The following is a 19,922-nucleotide window of genomic DNA, read 5'->3' as shown; positions in this document are numbered from 1 at the left end:
AATGGCATCCTGGATCGTGTCTGAGGATTGATCGGAATATTTTGTTTTGTAAATGAGGCACAGTGTCACGGAGAGTTCACAAAGAAACAATTGTTGAAAGATGAAGCAGTACTAGATCTGACTGCAGTTACATCACAAACCGTAAGTAAATCATTTCATAATGCTTTGTCTGGAAATTACCATATTTTTTATCATGTTGTCAAAACACTCACATCCAATAGAGAGGGGATGATGATACTGTTTCCTATGCAATGAGTTTAGCCAATCATAACAGTGGCCGATTCCTGACAAGCCTTAAAGGACACGCCCCTTAAAAAAGGTTGTTTTAGAGAGAGGGTCAGGATTTATTACAGGTCATATTTATTTGTTTTTTTTGTGAAAAAACGTTATTAACATTATAAGTAAACCTCAAGGAACATATTAAAATAATAAAAAATCCATGTCATGACCCCTTTAACTACTTTTACGTGTTGATTTTCCCTTTCTTGTGTTTCCTGATCTTTAAATGCAACAAAACAACACTGTCCCATTTCTAATGCAATTCACCTGAGATGTGAGAAAATGCATAGATTTTTGTTTAACCTCTGTTTCACACAAAATCACTTGTTTCCATTCACTAACATTGCTTTAACTCTCTGTCTCCGTTTTTCCAGGAACCCAAAACCACCCGAAGCAGAATCAGATGAGCGAAGGCCTCTCTGACCTTGCTGGAGGTCACACTCCTTCGCACTCGACAAACACAGTTAAACACAGTTCCCTGATTCCAGGCACGAAACTCACAGCAAGAGAACAAGTCATCTGTGTCACCAGAACACTGATTAACAGAAAACGCTAACTCTCAGAGGTCAGCAGGAAGCCATGCCACCCCGGCACTTACACTCTAATGGCTGCTTTGTAAAACTGAATTAGAAACGAGAAAAGAAACATGAAATGAAGAATAAAAAGACTTACTTAATGTGTCAAGTGCAATAATGAAGGGTTTAATGAATAAGTCTTGACACATTGTCCTCCACTGGCTCATGCCAACCCACCCAGCTATAATGCTAACACATGAGGGACACAAAATCTTCTGATTTTTAAATCAGCTTTGTGCACTGCTGAGGTTACATTTGATTGGCTGTTTCACAGATGCATAACTCTAAGTAATGTACTGTGGCACAGATGTGACAATGAGATAAGAAGGAACTGCTGGCCTACATATTATTCTTACTGTTCAAAGACTAAAGGGCTGTTTATATCAAGGACAATAACTGTAATGATAATTATAACTATAAAGTTTTATAAATCATTCTAATTCTGTGAGAATAGGGAAGTCCACACCAAAACTATAACACTAATGGCATAGTGGAACAATACCATTTTTTTTCCAGCTGATGAATGCTAAAAACATTGATAGCCAATCAGAATCCATCTGACTCACATGTAAAGCAGCAGATGACAAAACTGCAGTGCATACTTATAATAAAAAGAACATTACATTATCGTTATTGTTATCATTCTTGGTAAAAACAGGTCTTAAATGTATAGGCCCATATGACAAAAAATTTAATTCTAAATTTCTGAATTAATTAATTGCTTTGGACAAAAGTGTCTTCCAAAGTATCCCAGCTAACTTACATAAATATATTTGATCTAACAATTATTCATATCCTTTTATTTGTAACCTATTACATATGTTCAGTTATACTAACAGATAAAATGTGACCGGCAAAGGTGCCTTCCAAAAAAGCTGATATTACTTTTATTACTGATATACACTTCTGGAGCGCCATATTTAGGCCTAATTTTTGACTTTTGTTCAGCTGACCAAAAACAATCTTTCCAAAGAAACTTTCAGTAGACAAAAACTCCATAAATTTGTGAATTTTACAAAATTACGTTCCCTCACAACATCTGCATTTAATGAAATATGGCGTCTGACTAAGGTGTATGGAAGCGGTTGATTTACCTGAACAGAGCAGCGGTTTTTTTTTAAGGTCAGAGCGTCCATGTCTTCTCCCCACCGATCTCTCTCTGAGCGGGTTTCTCTCAGTACTGAGCAGGAAATGGAAAACCCGGACTGGAGTAAAAGGCGCGTGATTACAGAACGCTGTGAGATATTGTCTGTCACTCCGCTCCACTCTACACGGAGCTCCAGACCGTCTTTTGGTGTGCGAGTTGCTTGGTAATTTTTTGCGGAGAAGACATATGTGCAAACTGGCCAGTTATAATAATTATTTAGTATTGTATCTTAATTATTGTAACACTTACAATCCGCCTGTCGTAGAGAACATCAGTAGGGGTGAATACCTGCGGCCTCGTGCTTAAATGGTCGAATCACATAAATACAACCGATAAAATCAATTAAGCGTATAGTATAGTATATATAGTATCTTACATTTATTTTATTTTATCTTTTTTCCACAACGGAACCATTTCCTGGACACAGCTGTGCCGACTTGGACTGCCTCCTTTACTGTGAAGTTTTCTTTTTGAAATAAATCTACAATAGAAACTCTTAATGCAGCATATGAATTGACCACTCACCTAAGTTACAATCAGAATGTCTGTATTTCTAAGAAAAATCCGTCTGATGAACTTTCTTTTGCAAACTTCTTCGCAGATGCCCGTGACTTTTCCTCCAGCGCTGACAGCAGAAATGCCTTGTGGGAAAATGTATGTATAAATGTCCAGAAAGGATGCCATCTCCACTTCGACTGATCCTTGCCGTGCTCTCCGTCTTCTATATAACTTTATCATGTCTTTAACTTCACGTGATTTAAAGTTACTGGTCAAAGCCAAAAAGCGCGATATATTTGTATACGCTCTTGGGAACCGCCACAAGTGCGTAATTACGTAATTATCTCACGCGACGCGACAAAAATAGAAAGCGACCGTTATAATCAACTAATATTATATTGATTTGCTTGAAGTTTTGTAGCGTCGTGTCGCTCTTTTGCAATGTAGACACGGTGTTAAGAGTCTATAATAAAGCTTTGTAAGATGGCAACTGTAAGAAGGGGGCTGCTTGACTTCGTCGTCGTCTGAGCGCTCTGTAAAGCTGTCACCCACTCCGGCCAATCTGTCTGTCACTCCTGACTTTTTCTATGCGGATTCCTGAGTTTAGGCCCGCCCCTTTTCTGTCTTCGCTGTCGAACGCCGACCAATCAGAGGGCGAAGCGCTCGTATCCATGATGGTGCCAGCGTTTACATTCACTGAATGACCCCTTGACCGCTGTACTTTTACATTTAAATATTTTAAACAAGTGTTTTGTATTTTGATTAAATTCACATAGGTTAAATAATAATAATTTTCTTTGCTTTTCATCTCTGAACTAGCTTGTTTCGGAGCCTAGCTTTTTAATAAATAAACCTGACATTTCACTATAGGAATATTGTAGGAATATCCAAGTCACTTTGGATAAAAGTATCTGCAAAATATCTAAATGCAAAATATACATTTAAAAAGAATGCACTGCAGCTGATTTAGTACCAACTCTTATGTTTAGATAATTTCGTATATAGATTTCTTTAGATAATATTCGTAAATTTGAAGTTTTCTTAGTATATTGTATTGTGTATGTCTTAATATATTCACTCCAAAATAAACGCAGTTCAATTAGATAACTAAAATACACTTAATCTTTAGTTTTAAAACCATTTTTTCCGCATAAATAGATTACATATTCAAGTGAGGGACAGTGAGTGAGTGCAACCAATTTAATATTAAAATAACTAAATACAAAATATTTTGAAAAGGGGGTCCCTGCAAATATTCAGGTAAAGTGATTATAAGGTGGTATAAAAATTGTGGCATCAACTCACCATCTTTATCTAAAAGTAACATGGCACCATGCCACGCAAAGGTTACTGACCTTAAGGTAAATGCTAATCTTTTTTTACACTATTTTCATGGGAGATTCTACTTTTTTTTTAATTAGAATTTGTAAGTGTATTATTATTTGATATAATGTATTTTTTTTATGTTCCTGCACATTTAAGGGTGAAATAAGACACAAAAGGACTGAGAGGTCATGACTTGTCGGTTGTGTCTTTGAGAGGACAAAAACTGATGTTGTTTTGCATGCTCCCGTGTGGAATATTTTGAACACAAACGGACCACCGAGGGCAGAAAAACTGTTTTTTGGGTTGTTGATCATTATAAAGACAATTCACAGTTGGAACTTGCAAGCTGGCCTGTGTGTTGACACAATAAGCAGAAGCTTGTGTACTTAAACTGTCATGAGGGTCAGGGCATTAAGATTTAAAGGCCACGTCACCTCACTATACTGTAGATGAAAACAACAGAACTGATGTTATCAGTATCAGTTAATTTAAAATAGCACATAAGTGACCCACAACAACAAGTCTTTTTTTTCCCTGCACATTTTCACCTTCCAACAGAAGTTTAGCCATCATAATCATTCTAAATAGTGTGATGACACCAACACACTTAAAACATGTTACAAAGTTTTTTCTGGCACAAACGTTGTCACAGAATATAGACCATTATAAAGCTGCTGCATTGTTTGTTCAAATGTCAACATGATCTATTGGTTAAAAATAATTTGTGCTTTAATAAGCTGCTTTCTCTTTCAGAAGGAAATGATATGCTGAACTACTTCAGGAATGAATCATGATTTCTGTTCTTCAAAATCAACTATAAAACCAGTCTGGTAAGTCTGCCAAGATATTTTGACTTAGGTTCATGGGTGCCATTTGCAGTACGTGTACAGCATTTTTATCTCTACTGCTTTAGTATTATATTCACAGTCATATCAAAGCTGCAAAATATGTAAAACATTTATTTTTACAATTTTGTAGTTATTATTAAAGGGATAGTTCATCCAAAAATGAAAATTCTGTCAACATTTACTAACACAAAAGAAGATATTTTGAAGTTATACTCAAACTATGGAAACCTATGGCTACCATCAACTGTTTTGTTACAAACATTCTTCAAAATATCTTCTTTTGTGCTCAACAAAAGAAAGAAACTCTAACAGGTTTGGAACAACTTGAGGGCAGAGTAAATGATGACAGGATTAGCATTTTGGGGTGAACTATCCCTTTAAATGGCACTGCACCTTACAACAAATGAAATTCACTTGATTCCAAAACCATAATTTTACCTCCATCTAGTGGAGAAAATACAGTATTACCACTAAGGACAGTTGCACTGCCCTCAAAAAGGAGTGTTATAATAGTTATTTTGTCAATTAATCTGTGTAAGACTTACATTGCTTTACTGTTTACGGCAGAGAAGATCAACTTCAAAATGCATAATAATGCTCAATTACTGCCATGAGGTATGTATGTATTCAGACAAACACTGATTTGCATGTATGCACATTTCCCTTTGCATTAAATACTGATTGATCAACTAAAATGTGCCTATGAGTGTGCATATATGTATGGTCATTATATGTTCTCTTGTACAGGCTCAACAAAGTGTTCGCCATGGTACAGCCCATAGTGGAGTTCGCCCTGCTGGGCAGCGGCCCATGACATCTGTAAACTGCTGAACCGAGCTGCCCAGGTCCCTTTTGGATCTACCACCACCACCCCGCCAAGACCATCCACCCGCTCCTTCATATACGTAAGAGCCAGATCACTAGCTTCCTCTGGGGTCTTGCCTAGAGAATATAGAAAACACACACTTAACTGAACCATACAAGTAAGTGATTTACTAAAATAAAAACATACAGTGGACTAACAAGTACATGGTAGTATCTTTCCAGATCTCTCGGTCAGATGCATGTGACCATGTAATGCACAATAAGGAAGCAAATGGTTTAAAGGAATAGTTCACCCTAAAAATGGTCATTTGCTAAACGTTTACTCGCCCACAGGCCATCCAAGATGTAGATGAGTTTGTTTCTTCATCAGAATAGATTTAGCATTACTTGCTCATCAATGGATCCTCTGCAGTGAATGGGTGCTGTCAGAATGAGAGTCCAAACAGCTGATAAAAACATCACAACAATCCACTATTAATCCATTCAAATCCAGTCCATCAATTAATGTCTTGTGAAGCAAAAAGCTGTGTTTGTAAGAAACAAATCTATCATTAAGGTATTTTGACTTTACACCGTCACTTCTGGACAAATTATAAGTCCATAATACCGCTTCTTCCAGTGGAAAACGTCAATCCCCTATTGTCCTCTCACATCAAAATCCGCAGACAAATTTGTTTAGAACTGTTTTCACTTAAATGGGGCTTGATCTGTGCATATTTTTCTTCTGATTCAGACGAGACGAAAGCAATTTTATGAAAAGAGGACTTTAAAACAGAGGAAGTTAAAAACATATTGGTGGATTTGTTTATTACAAGCCTTTTGCTTTACAAGACGTTAACTGATGGACTTGAGTTGTGCGCATTTCTTGTAAATTATTGTTATGTTTTTATCAGTTGTTAGAACTCTCATTCTGACGGCACCCATTCACTGCAGAGGATTCATTGGTAAATTTCCCCAATTCTATTTCAATGAAGAAACAAACTTATCTATATCTTGGATGGCCTGAGGGTGAGTAAACTGTCTATTCCTTTAAATTATGTGGTTTGTAAGGATTGGATCTTAGGTGAGACCAAATAAATCTCATCAACACCCTGCCCATATCAACACACATATAGCAAAGTTGACCTCTGCTGCGTCAGCGAAAACACTTCCCGTTGTGTTTAAGGCAAAAGCAGACATACAGATCACCTCAACAGCTACACAACATACTGGCTAGGTAATGGCAGACCATGTTATTTGAAATGCCCTTCTGAGGATGTGCAGGGAAGTTAATCTTCACTCTACTGTTGAGACAGCTCTACACCTCTGACTTCCATGTGTCTGCTCATTGTAAATGGTGCTGGAAGTGGTTTTACGTAACACATTGTATGAGACTGACTCAAATTGTTTTTACTGAGAACAATGTTTACCTAAACAGACTTGAGGTCAAGCATCTTAATGAGGCCCTAGATTTCCAGTTAATGTGTAGCTGCAGTAATTCAAGCCATTTATTCACTAAAATGTGCCAGGAATTGGTTGCACAGCTAATCATGAACACATATGAACCGCTCATGTCAATATACCTGTTGCTTCTAAATCAGTATTACAGTGCAGATTGATTTATGGTCCAAGATGTGACATTTCTATTTGCCATGCAGTAATAAAACTACAGAGTACAAGTGCACAGTACAAAAGAAGAGAGATATCAGTTGGTCATATGGCTACTAGACTAACTTTCTTTATATAAAATGATAATTACGTCTAGTAAAATGTACTATAGGAAGGGCATTATCACAAAATAAACCCAGACAGGTTCATTTTGATCCCATCATGATGTAAAGCTCTTGCAATCGTGCTCAGACAGTTATATATTATTACTCTACAGTTCCAGTTACTTTTTCTAGAAACTAATTTTAATTTACTTTAATTTAACATAGTACTGTCGCTTTTGATCAGTTTAATATGTCCTTGCAGTTTTTTTTAGCATTATATAAATAAATATGTAATATGTAACAAATATGGCAATTTTGTTCACCAAAAATAATAAGAAAAAGACCACAAAGCTTTGTTTGTTGTTATGCTAAATAAGTACTGATCTTGTAACACATGCCTTGCTCCATGTGGAAGAGAATGAGTCTAGACAGCGTGACCTTCATGATGGCTTCCCCATGGCCTGTGGGTGAGACAGCCCCAATATTGTTATCTGCATAACCCCCACATCCTGAGAATCAGAAGAAGAAACACAAATCCAGAGTGAGATCATTCCTATACACACTCACGCTCAGCAAACCTGTTGCTACAGAAAAAATTCCACCTGTTTGAGGCAATCCCTGATAATATTCACAGAATAAGGGAAAAAAAACTTTTTACATTTCTACTTATTTACTCACTTACTAAATCAGACAATACCAGCAGAGTATATTCCCGTTTACCCAGCTCTATTTCTATCATTAACTAGTGTGTATGTGTGATTCCCACAGGTTAAAATGTGTCCTGAGAGAATGTGGTGTGGTGTGCTGAGCTGGGGATTAGATCTGTGGTTTGAATATTAACTCAGCAGGCAACAAGCTCTCATGAGCAGCTGAAAATTACACACATTCTTGCATGTCTAAAGGTCAGAGTTCAATCCCCGTCATATCAGCTGCTTAGGTTTTTGTGTGTGTAATTTTTCAATGTTAAAATACTTCTATTTCAGTTTAATACACAGAAACAGCTATACGTAAAGCCATTTGTAGTCTGATTCCTTGGAAAGGTTAACACTGGAGTTCTGTGGTGCAAATCAAATCAAGGCCCCTAACATACATTGCAAAGCAGCAAGTTTGGATTTACCAACACACGGCGTGTCTCCCACACGACCCTCCATTTTATTTATCATTCCACCAGTGGACGTGGCACAAGCAATGTTCCCGTCTTTGTCCACAGCTACTGCACCGACTGTTCCCATCTTGCCCCTAAAACACATGCATACAAAGCAGCTTTACAAACACACACATGAACAAAATGTTTTAATTAATCTGAGTAGCAAAGGAATAGTTCATCAGAAAGAAAGAAATCAGATAAAGTACATAAACAGAGACACGGCATGTGTTGTAATTTCTAGACATTTAAAATGAATGCACAGAATATGCAAAATTACTGACTTTCCTTTTAAACTGTCCTTTTTTAATGAATTATGCTTTATTGATAACATAACGCATATTTCATATAGTAAACAAAACTGGACCGGGCCTCTTACTTTCAATATATAATAATAATAAAACTGGACCCCTTACTTTCATTGTAAATAAATAAATAAATAAGGAATGAATGAATGAATGAATGAAAATTCAGCTTTGCCATCACAGGAAAAATGCCATTTTAAAATATATTCAAAAAAAAAAAAAAAGTTAAATTCTGATAATATTTCACAATATGACTGTTTTTACTTCTTAAAATAATGCAGCCTTGTTGAACATAAGAGACGTCTTTCTTAAAAAAAATAAAAAACGGGATTATTCCAAACTTTTGATCGGTAGTGTATATATAATCTTTTGTGTTTCATAGAAGAAAGAAAGTCATACGAAACTGATTGTGAACTATCCCTTTAACTATTGTTGCAACTCTTTCTTCTTAGTAGAAGTTCTAGACATTAGGCATCTTATGCCAAAAACTTTATGTCAGCACTTTGTACCAGTTTTCATTACATAAAAGCTTTACATTTGGCATTCCACAGGGTTGGCATCTGGCTTCAGGTTCTTCTTCCAGCGCATCTTGGCATAGTCTGTGATCAATGACTCCTCAGGCACTTCCGGTACACCCATGCTTCTGGCAAACTTAAAGGCCCCTTCAGCTGTCAGACACAAGTGTTTGGTCTCCAGAGAAAGGACAGACATTATTTACATTATTACTTTGATTATTTTAAATGCAAAGTTTTGTAAAATCATCTAAAGACTGCATTCATTGTATGCAAAAAGCAACTGATAGCATATAGCCTAGTATTCCCTAGTTACTGTGTATCTAACACTTTTTGTTTTTAATCTTGGTAACTGTAGATTACTCAAAACCAAATCTCCCATGGTGGTTATGTACAGTATTTGTTATGTTATGCATTTTACAACAATACCTTCTCCATGACAAGCCTGGCCAGTTGCACTGGGTTAGCAATTCTTCTGACCGCTGAAACAGCCCCACTATCAAGATTTCTGCCGTCCATTACCATTGCATCCATCTCCACCTCCCCCTTCACATTTAGCACTGACCCCCGACCTATGACATATGGGCATAACCTTTTCTACTTACCCTGGATGTAGTATTAGGTATTAGGTGTGAAGTATGAGTATTATGAGTACCTGCATTGAATCTTGGGTTGTTCTCCATCAGGGCCACTGCTTCAACCACAGCATCCATGGCACTTCCACCCTTCTGGAGGATGGCATACCCAGTCCTGGCTGCCTCCTTTACACCAATAGTAGAGAGTTCAGCTCTTTCTTTAGGAATATGACCAGCACCTCCATGCACCATCACTACAGGCAGCATAGCTGTCCACAGATACGTGATTGAGAAGACAAAAGTGAGGGAAAAAATCTAATAAAAGCAATATAATATAACACTCGCAATCGTGCTGATGGTTTGAATATATTTTTTAACCTAATAATTTAAACCGTATCATCACTTTGACCTAAAGATATCAAACCAGCTGCAAAACGCGCATAATATTATTCTTTACGACGCATAAAGCTACATTCTATACCCATTAGACCCTAATATGCCATACACATATACATACACTAAGTATAAGTCAGTGGTTTTTAATGACTTCACTATCATAATAAATCTGTCAACAGGTACTGTATTTCAAAAGGTGCAATCTACAACGTCAGCCGCTATAATGTCAGTGATTAACAATGACATGTCAAATTGCGTTACTCATTTAGTTTACAAACTGTAATCAGCTGAATCCCGTCATCAAATAAAGTGCTCTAGTCATCCGGAAGAGGGGTTAAGATTCATCTCACTCAACTGATGACCAAATCTAAATGCAGCGTTTTTGAAATTCTGTGCACGTGCCCACATATGCATACAATTAAAAATGATATTTAACAAGGGTTCCTCACCAGATTAACGACTAACGACAGGAATATGAAATCACAGATAGCAGTAGTGATGCTCCGACGCAGTTTTCAAAGCACTGTTGTATCTTCTTCTTCTTCTTCTTCTTCTTAATGTTTAACGGCGGTTGGCAACCAGCGTAATTGGTGCATTACCGCCACCATCTGCTCCGGAGTGTGGATCAGACAACAGGTTCTCAGACTAATACACCCAAATTCCCTCCTTCTCCCCCAAGCATACAAATCCACACACTTCATCCTTATTCTACTATATAATAATAATAATTTTAACCTTCCTCAATACTCCTATAACTCTTCATACTCTATTAAAAACCGCTGTGTCCCTTAAGAAATCCATAAGAATTCTAGTCTGTGCCCTATGTTGTGTGCTCAACAGCCCTTTTAATGTCATGTCCTGAACCTCTATCTCTCTCAACTTATTCCTCATCAACTCTCTCTGAACCTCATACCTGCTGCACCTCAAGACCACATGCTCCACTGACTCCTCTTCCTGGCAAACCTCACACAATCCAGTATCATGTTTTCCTATTAACTTGAGTGTTTTATTTAATAAACAATGTCCCAATCTTAACCTAGATATGACTGTTTCCTCTCTGCGATTTCCACTACCAATCACTGAACATTTAACATCCCTCTGGATTTGATATAAATGCCTTCCTTTTCCCCTCTCTATCCCACCTCTCTTGCCACATTTGATTTATTGTCTTCCATATCACACACTATTGTATCACACACTGTGCCGGTGCTTGTATCGAAATGACAATACCACGTGATTGATGACGTTTGCAGCTTCGACCGTCATGCAGTATCGGAAGGTCGGGACAGCTGGTTTGAAAAAAATCGGCGCTTCGCATGATTCTTGTGTTTGACTTCACATTGACTTGGTTGTGTGTGTGTGTGTTATTTGGGATTCAGTAGGATAGTTTAGAATAACCTCAACACCAGACAGAAACTGAATGCACGTCACACCTCTATTGCATTTTATCATGTTCTAGCTGGGGTCTAAGAGACCCCGAATGGCTCACCCAAAATATTTTTGCTACTACTCACGTCAATTATTAATCACACACTTGTATATTTTATATTTTTGATCAATATGTGAATCCATTGACCGGACTACGCATGACACGAGTTGGCACAGATTAAAAACGTTTTCAAACCATCCTCTGCTCCGCGATGTTTCGTCAGATAGGCTGGAGAAACCGAGTCTGACCACCAGGTGTCGCTAATGCGCACTGTGTTAAAAGAGTAATTAACTGTTTTTCGGCACAATTTGATGAAAGCCTCAAACGGTTCAGAAAGCCTCGGTTTCCCATCACTAGATAGCAGAAGTGCATTAAAAGCGAAGGAATCTGTAGATGGTGTAACAGGGACAACAAATAATATGACTGTACACACGTCCTTACAGCCACGGAGAAAACACCAAAATAAAAGTCCGCTCTTCAACCATTGCACCAGTGCTTAGAAACTGGACATGCAAACGGACAGGAAAAAAAGAAAGTAGGCCTACACCATGCAAAACACCGACCTTATATTGCAATCAATATGATGCAACCGTTTAATGTCTGAGATAAAAACTAGGATTAAAATAATCCCATATCGCATACAAGAACACCGAAAATGCATTTCTCGCTTTAATACAGACTGAGATATGTTTCTTCTGTTTTGTTTTGTAAGGTGTCCTTGGGTGTTTTGAAAGGCGCCATCAAATAAAATGTAGGCTATTATTATTGTTTTTATTTATTTATTTTTAAAATGTCTTTTAGTAGCCTAGCCTACATTAATCAAAAAACAAAACAAAACTGCTCAGCATTTGATTACCAATTCATTATTTAATTATTGCATTACGTATATAGCCTACTTATGCTATAAGTTTATATTAAGTTGTTCAAAAATATGTTCACATGTCATAGGCCTACAGTAGGCCTATCTATTTTCAAAGCTGGACACACTGTAAAAGTGTTGTTTCAACTTCAAAAATTAAGTGCTGCCTTAATAATTTAAGTTGAAATGTAGGCCTAATGTTAGTTATTAACTGAAAACTTGAATATTTGTGTTATCTCAAGTTTAATTCAGAAAAGTTAGCCTATTCAACATTTTAAATTGTGGTAACTAATTGCAACAGTCATATTTTACATGGCTATTAACTAGTTTTATGATTGTACAAAATTTGTTCCTTTCCGTTAGGCTAATGATTTAAATGGCAGAGAGGCACTTTTGGCAAATTGGGACATTCCATGAAAAAGATATGTCTATACGAAAATTAGATTAATTATTATCCCATATAAAATCACAATCGCAAATTACCCTCACATTTCACTCTTTTAACATGCTTTGCCTCAGAAGGTATTGTCATTTTTCATTTACACCTGTTTGTGCAAATGTATGAAATTAAAGGTTGTTTTAAAGATAAGAAATAATGATAAAGATGATTAAGCTTAAGTTTCCCCCTCAACCAGTCCCATTTTGTGACCCCATTTGGACAACTTTAAAGGCGATTTTCTCAATATTTAGATTTTTTTTTTGCACCCTCAGATTCCAGATTTTCAAATAGTTGTAGGCTATCTCAGCCAAATATTGTCCTATCCTAACAAACCATGGGCTACATCAATGGGAAGCTTGTTTATTTAGCTTTCATATGATGTATAAATCTCAATTTAAAAAAATTGACCCTTATGACTGGTTTTGTGGTGCAGGGTCACATTTCTACGTGAAGTTAGTAATTTACAGCAAGTCTGTGTTTCTATGTGTGCATTATTATAGGCTTGGAGGGGAGAGGCAGGCGGGCGGGGGGGGGGGGGGGGGGAGAGAGACAGGATAAAAAGCCGTATAGGAAGAGAAGCACAACCGTGGGTGCCCGCCGCAACGATGAACGGTTCGCCACGCTCGTGTCAACCGCAGATAAGCCATCGGACTATGTCCTGAATAGCGGTTTACATAGCTGGGATTGTGCACCGATCATACAGGGGTAAAATATGTCCGCCTCGGTGGGGCCCCGCGACAGCCCTCGCCCACCCACAGCGCAGAGCTCCATACCCGAGCTACCGGACCTCAGTCACCTCACCGAGGAGGAGAGGAAAATTATCATGGCTGTGATGGTTCGGCAGAGGGAGGAAGAGGCAAAGGATGAGGCCGTGCTCAAGTAAGACATCACGCTTCATAGGGAGCTTGCCTGTAGTATTTGTGCTGCTTCTGGAGACCAAAAGGCAAACATCAATTTAAAAAAATTGACCCTTATGACTGGTTTTGTGGTGCAGGGTCACATTTCTACGTGAAGTTAGTAATTTACAGCAAGTCTGTGTTTCTATGTGTGCATTATTATAGGCTATATTTTAGCCACTCATCTGTTGCGTGCTGAATTTTAATCTCATCCGCGAGTCAGGCTCGGTGATTCTGCGCGTCACCAGCGCGCTGTGATTGGAGAGCGAAAATGGGATGCTGTGCGCGCGTGCAGCGAGCCCCCATTCTCAAATGAGAGTGCGCGCGGCGCGGCCGTCTCGAGGAGGCGTGCGCGCGCTCGAGGGGCTGCGGTCCCATTGACTATTCCGTCTCCCTGACAGCGGCAGCATCAGCAGCAGCACCGCGAGCTCGGAAACAGAGCGCCGCGCGGACTCCGCCTTTGCTCCCATCATCCCACCCGAGAGCCCGAGCTCCGAGGGGGCTTCAGCAGCAAGCGCAAGACCCCCCTCGTCGACTCGCACTTATCGGTGCATCTGTTTGCAATAGCCTACTAATAAAGCCATCAAGCTGTACGCCTGCACCTGAGCTCCTGTGTGTGTGTGTGTGGATGGGTGGGTGGGTGAGTCCATGTATGTCCACTTTCTCCCTCCTTATGGGCACCTGTCATAGATGAGCACCGCTTGTGTATTCATAGACATCCATATGAAACCATCTTGTGTAATGAAAGGCCAGGTGACCGGTCACAGGTGTAGCTGTTAAAGAGAGAGGGATGTGTCGACATGCAAGAACTAGATATCCACAACTCCATACATCCTGCTGTTTTACACCTCACTGTGTGATGGATTAGTTTCAGGCAGCACACATCATGTCACATTATTAGTTAATTTATTCGACATATCATGCATTTTGTTTTTAAATAGGTTAGTGAACATTTTCCACACTATTCACCACCAGTGTCAGGATTCCTGCCTGGTCACGACAATATTTCCGTGCCTCGTCATCATGATCGTCAGGATCCTTAACCCATTCATTGAAATCTTCCCTGATTGTAGTGTGAGCATCACTCACAGCTTGAGTAGAAGCATCAGTCATAGCTTTATATTTTCCTCATCCGTTTCTTTTCTTTTCTTGTTAGATCCTCTTGTAATAATAATAACTTTATTTGTATAGCAACAGTATTCAACTCAAAGGGTTTTCCTGTAAAAAAAAAAAAAAAGCCTTTATAAGCACCAAGTACTTCAAATGAAAACCAGTAAAAAATAAGTCTATTTATAAATATTTTTATGACGGGCACTTGTCAGCAGTTGACATGTAGGATGGTTTATAAAGTTTTTTTCTGAATGGCTATTTGTGGTTCTTCAGTGCTGTTATCATGAGTGTGAAGATGTTTCTTGGCTTCCTGTCCTCCTGCCATTTAGAAGCCATCATTGCTTATATTACATTAGTTGTTGGCCACCTTGAGATTTGAAATCAGATTTATGCATCTTAAATTGGTTCACTGAGCAGGTATACAATCAATAACTTAACCACTTCTTGTGCTATACTACTCATAGGAAATAATCATGCAGTTATTTAATTTCTAAGTCTTTTTATATACATTTTTTGTCACTAGACTCTTCTGAAAGAGAAATAAATGACATTGTTTTTGAATAAAGTTAAAGGTCACAGGTCAAATGATCACTGAATTTAGCCTCATTTACAAAGTATTTCTCTAAGAGAGAAGAGACAGATCACCACATAATCTGTGTACTAATCTGTTTTAGTGTGCTGATAAACAACCTCTAATTTTCATTTACTGTGTGTCATGAGATCGATGTTTGAATCGGACAGTTCCTCACTCTCAAATTAACTTCTGTCCTGAAGCAGAAGCTAGAGGTCGACCTCAACGCTTTTGAGGCATTTAGAAATACAACAATACTGTGCTAGCTTAAAGGCGTAGTTCACCCAAAAATGAAAATTCTGTCATTATTTATTTGTCCTTATGTCATTCCAAACCTCTATGACTGACTTTTTTTCTGTGGAATATAAAATATGTACTCCTTTATTTATCTTCATTTGTGTTCTGCAGACAGAATCTTCATTTTTGGATGAACTGTTCTTTAAAAATAATATTGCAGAATTGTTTACAAAAGGAGATGTTTTGTCTTTATAACTCAACCTTAATTTTGTGAAAATGCAATTTTGGTGAAGGTTGGTAATACTAGAAAAAGTTATTTAAAGAAAAAAGCTTTTTTTATGCAAAAGAGCTGAGATTGATTTCTAAAAGATTTACTGTCACTATATAAAATGTGTTTGTTCGTTTTAGAGAGGAGAAACCCATACAAGCAAAAACGGTGATCCTGGTCGGAAACAAGAAACCACCTCTGCAGAACGACATCAGGTAAACATCTCAGTCAAGTTTATATGCAGTAAGTTAATAATGGAGTTTGTTGTAAATAAATGATAGACATTATAGTGCAGTGGTTTTCAACCTTTTTGCCTCCAAGGCCCCCCTTTGTCCAACACAATATCAAAGGTCCTCCTATCTAAGTTGTACTTCAAGTACTTCTGTTATAATAAAATAAATTCAAAAATATCTTTATTTTAAGAGTGATATATGTAAATAAGATTTTTTAAGTAAATTTAATTACTTCTAACACTTCCCCCCGGAACTTTGCCTGGACCCTGATTGAGAACCACTGGTCTAATGGCTGTTGCCATGTTATATTAGTCATTCTGTGTTCTGACTGTTATGACTGCGATTTCTATAAATGTCAGACAATGAGGCCTTGACAACACTGCCTCAAAATGTAGGAGTCATACATGAGAGTGAATGAAAGGTCAAGATTTACCTCAAGGAGGTGCCCTATGCTGGTATTTTTTGCAGCTGTTGGGTTTGTAAAGAATGAAATTGGTGAAGAATCTAAAAATGAGACTAACATATTGTGCATGCTGTTGTGACATTCGTTAATGCTTTAACTGACCGCTTTATTTATTTCAGATTTTATTTTTTTACTGCCCATTGGGGTCATGCTGAAACTGCTGAGAGTGGCACTGTGTTGTAAATCAAAATCTTTTTTACAGTCGCATTATTTTTTTTCCTGTAAAAACACGAAAACAAATCCTGGCACCTGTGGTGGTGCTTTAGAGTGCTGACAGAGTAATATTTATGCTATGTTAAATTATTTATGCACACCAGTATTGCCCTGGTTCTCTCAGCTGAAGAATAAGAGAACTGCAGTGTGGTTTATATCAACAGATAGAGAACATCTCACTCCCACTCACTTTCCCTGGTTTCTGGAGGGGTCAGAGGATCAGAAAGGCTTAGGATTATAGGGCAAGTTGGCCAAAACACATCTGTTTCTGTGTGGAGTCCCTGGATGTGGTCATTTGTGATGTCATCAGCCTGACCAAGAACTTGCCCGCTGCAGTGATGATGTATTTTGTAGGCCAATCCAGAAGTTAGCATTGCCCTGGTTCCCTCGACAAAAACCCAGTAGGATTTTTCCATTGGATTTTGGATTAATGCAGACCAACAGAAGTTTATGATTCTTACACATTTTGTTTACCATGATAGTCTTCACAAATAAACACAACTTTTATCAATTTTGAAGCCTGAATAAAATCACCAGAAGTAAAACGCCAACCATAGGTTATAAACAAACTACATGTGGCCATGACTATGACAGCTCTTTAAAAAAAAATTCCCCAGAAAGTTGGCCACTTGTTTGCAGTCGCCTTTTTCAAGACAAGTAAAAGCTTTAGAAATTCACAAGGGGTGTTACGGATGTATTTTATGTGGTGAAATAAAACGTGAAAATATCTTGAACTTGTGATAACCATAGACCTTATTCAAGGAATTTAACTAAAAACACATTCAAAAACTACTGACTTCTGGACGATGGAACTGAAAGTGCTAAAATGCTAACTGATTTCCAAGGTTTTGGCCTACAAAAATATGTCATCCCTGCAGCACTCTATTGGCTCGAACCATTATCATTATTACCATTGCACCATAAGCATATGCAGAATGTACTTGATCAGTTACACCTACCAGAGACTTCTGGCCTAGAAATGTTGTTGTTGAGCAAGGGATTTAGTAGATGGGGTGTATTTGAGGCAGGTCTATTCTGCTGAAGATCAAACAGAGAGTTGCTCTTATTGTAATCTTGTTCTCTTGAGCCCCACTCCTCCTCTAGCCTGTGCTTCTGGCTTAGATGCAAGAACTGACAAAAAGCCTTTAAAAAGAGGAGGAATACATGAATAGATAAATAATTAAATGCACAGGCATATCACACAGTAGTGGCTTTTAATAGTGCCCTAGTCCATACATTAATTAGCACACACTGGAGAACAAGCCTTCCGAATCCATTTGCTCTCACCCACCAGCAGGCCTCAGAAGGATGAGCTTGAGCTCACGGGTTGGCATGTGCTAAAGTCAAGCTCCTAATTCTCCGGCTCCCACTCAATTACTCTCTCACTTGTTCAGTCAGTGGCCCGACTGCATTACCGAGTGTGTCTTTTGCAGGCCTCTGCATACAGATGCTGGAGTGGCTGTGGGTTTGATTGCTGTACGTTTTATATGACCTACTCAAACTGAGATGCTTAAGCTGAATGATGCAGGTTAACTCTGAACCGCATTGGCATAATGCTAGCCGGTTAGCAAGAGAGCTAACTTTCAGTAATACAAACTTGAATATTTCAATGTATGGCATTTTCATTTTCTGTGTGTTGCAAATTCTGCTGATTTAAATATACCACCAAGGTAACATTATCTCTATAAAAGTGTACTTTTAAATGTATAAGTTAAATTGTAGTAGCATAATTTTCAGATAATACTGGAAACCTAATAAATTATTTGTTGCCTTTTTTTTGTAAAAGAAAAGCAAAATAAACTATACTGTTGCATAATTATCAGATAATGCTGAAAACCTTATAAATTATTATTATTATTATTATTATTATTTGTAAAGGAAACCCAAGGTGAGAAATATTTTAAAAAATATGTATATAAAATATATTTGCTTCCAAAAACATAAAAACAATATTGCTGATTAAATAAAATGTATCATATTTCCAAATATGTAATTATATATCAGTCTTCAGTACCTGAATAGATAGTTAGCATCTCTCTGAGGCAAAAGTTTACTTTTCTCCATGTTTAATAAACAAATGCTTACTATGCATCAGATAATGAGCGCTCTGAAACAAATGTTGTTTTAGTTTTATAATTAAATGTATGAATAGGCCCACATAAACATGTCAGCATATCCTGTTTAGAGTTAAATGCTGCTTTGAGGTGTGTGTGTGTGTGTGTATGTGTGAAGCCTGTGTTTCTTCACAACAAGGAGAGTGGGGAGTCCATCTGTTCCTCCAGTTGGTTAACTGTGCTAGGACACACACACACACACACACACACACTCATTTTTTCACCAACTCACAAAAATATGCAGTCAAGCCGACAGAGACCCCTCACCATGCACTGTAATAATACACCCATCCTTGCTCCGTGGTGTCAGCGACCCAGGCTGTTTAGAGCACAGATGTTTTGGTGGATAATGGGTCTGCTAGGGAAGTAAGACCTTTTAACATAGAAACACATAAAAGTAAGGGGAATTACAGCTGGCATCTGTCGCCGTATTGCTGGGGAGTATGTTGCGAGCTGTTTACACACAAACACGGGGTAGTAGGACTTTCCCAAAGCAGGGTCAGAGGGCACTTTTCTGTAGCTTAGGTTATGTGACACCAACAAAATCTCTCCTGACATACTGGATCTTCTCATGGCATTGCGTGGGACAAACTGGCACAACTGTTTGTTGCTGTTTAGTGCATATGTCTTGTATTTAGGAAATGATTTAAAGGGGTCATATGATGCGATTTCAAATTTTCCTTTCTCTTTGGAGTGTTACAAGCTGTTCGTGAATAGATAAGATCCCTAAAGTTGCAAAGACTAAAGTCTCAAACCCAAAGAGATATTCTTTATAAAAGGTAAGACTCGTCCACGCCCTGCTAAAGCGGCTCATTCTAACACGCCCCCACATATCTACCTCACTATGTGGAAATATTTACATAATGCGCCCAAATGTGCACGCAAAGAAAGAAGGCGTGGTTTCAGTAACCGCAGTTAGTGTTGAAGCAGCCACCATGTCGTGACGCTGTGTGTTTCTAGGCGAAAGCA

General features: G+C 38.0%; 2 protein-coding genes across 9 annotated transcripts in view; one reads left to right on the top strand and one right to left on the bottom strand.

Moving 5' to 3' along the window:
- Nucleotides 1-5,007: 5,007 nt before the first annotated feature.
- Nucleotides 5,008-10,651, bottom strand: asrgl1 (asparaginase and isoaspartyl peptidase 1). Of its 2 annotated transcripts, none has more exons than XM_016526081.1 (7): nt 10,571-10,651; nt 9,806-10,012; nt 9,580-9,722; nt 9,174-9,328; nt 8,307-8,428; nt 7,588-7,698; nt 5,008-5,615 (listed from the first exon to the last, which is right to left on the bottom strand). In XM_016526081.1, exons 2-7 carry the CDS (start codon nt 9,990-9,992, stop codon nt 5,401-5,403), a joined length of 933 nt encoding a protein of 310 aa, XP_016381567.1. In that variant the 5' UTR covers nt 9,993-10,012; nt 10,571-10,651; the 3' UTR covers nt 5,008-5,400. The 2 variants fall into 2 exon arrangements, with proteins under 2 accessions (XP_016381567.1, XP_016381566.1); XM_016526080.1 differs by having other exon boundaries at nt 9,806-9,994.
- A 2,738-nt stretch (nt 10,652-13,389) lies between these two features.
- Nucleotides 13,390-19,922, top strand: part of LOC107718836 (regulating synaptic membrane exocytosis protein 1-like) — an 89,447-nt gene continuing 82,914 nt past the window's right edge. For 6 of the 7 annotated variants that reach the window (XM_016526073.1, XM_016526078.1, XM_016526076.1 and 3 more), the window contains exons 1-2: nt 13,390-13,727; nt 16,071-16,145. In XM_016526073.1, coding sequence (XP_016381559.1) covers nt 13,561-13,727; nt 16,071-16,145 — 242 coding nt within the window. In that variant the 5' untranslated portion in view covers nt 13,390-13,560. Of the gene's footprint in view, nt 13,728-16,070; nt 16,174-19,922 lie in introns of those variants that run through there. The other variant, XM_016526075.1, reaches the window with a different exon arrangement.

Source organism: Sinocyclocheilus rhinocerous, unplaced genomic scaffold, assembly GCF_001515625.1.
Source record: "Sinocyclocheilus rhinocerous isolate Xijiao unplaced genomic scaffold, SAMN03320098_v1.1 scaffold3288, whole genome shotgun sequence".
Classification (NCBI taxonomy): Eukaryota; Metazoa; Chordata; class Actinopteri; order Cypriniformes; family Cyprinidae; genus Sinocyclocheilus; species Sinocyclocheilus rhinocerous.
Note: the sequence above shows the minus strand (reverse complement) of the source record. Positions and strands in the feature narration are given on the sequence as shown.

Excerpts from the sequence above, each read along its gene's own strand:
- asrgl1 (XM_016526081.1), bottom strand. The coding sequence starts at position 9,992 with ATGCTGCCTGTAGTGATGGTGCATGGAGGTGCTGGTCATATTCCTAAA. Across the intron at positions 8,429-9,173 it reads AACCCTGTGGAATGCCAAAT|GGGCAAGATGGGAACAGTCG; the intron begins GTAAAGCTTTTA and ends CATGTGTTTTAG. Across the intron at positions 7,699-8,306 it reads GGGAGACACGCCGTGTGTTG|GATGTGGGGGTTATGCAGAT; the intron begins GTAAATCCAAAC and ends TCTGATTCTCAG.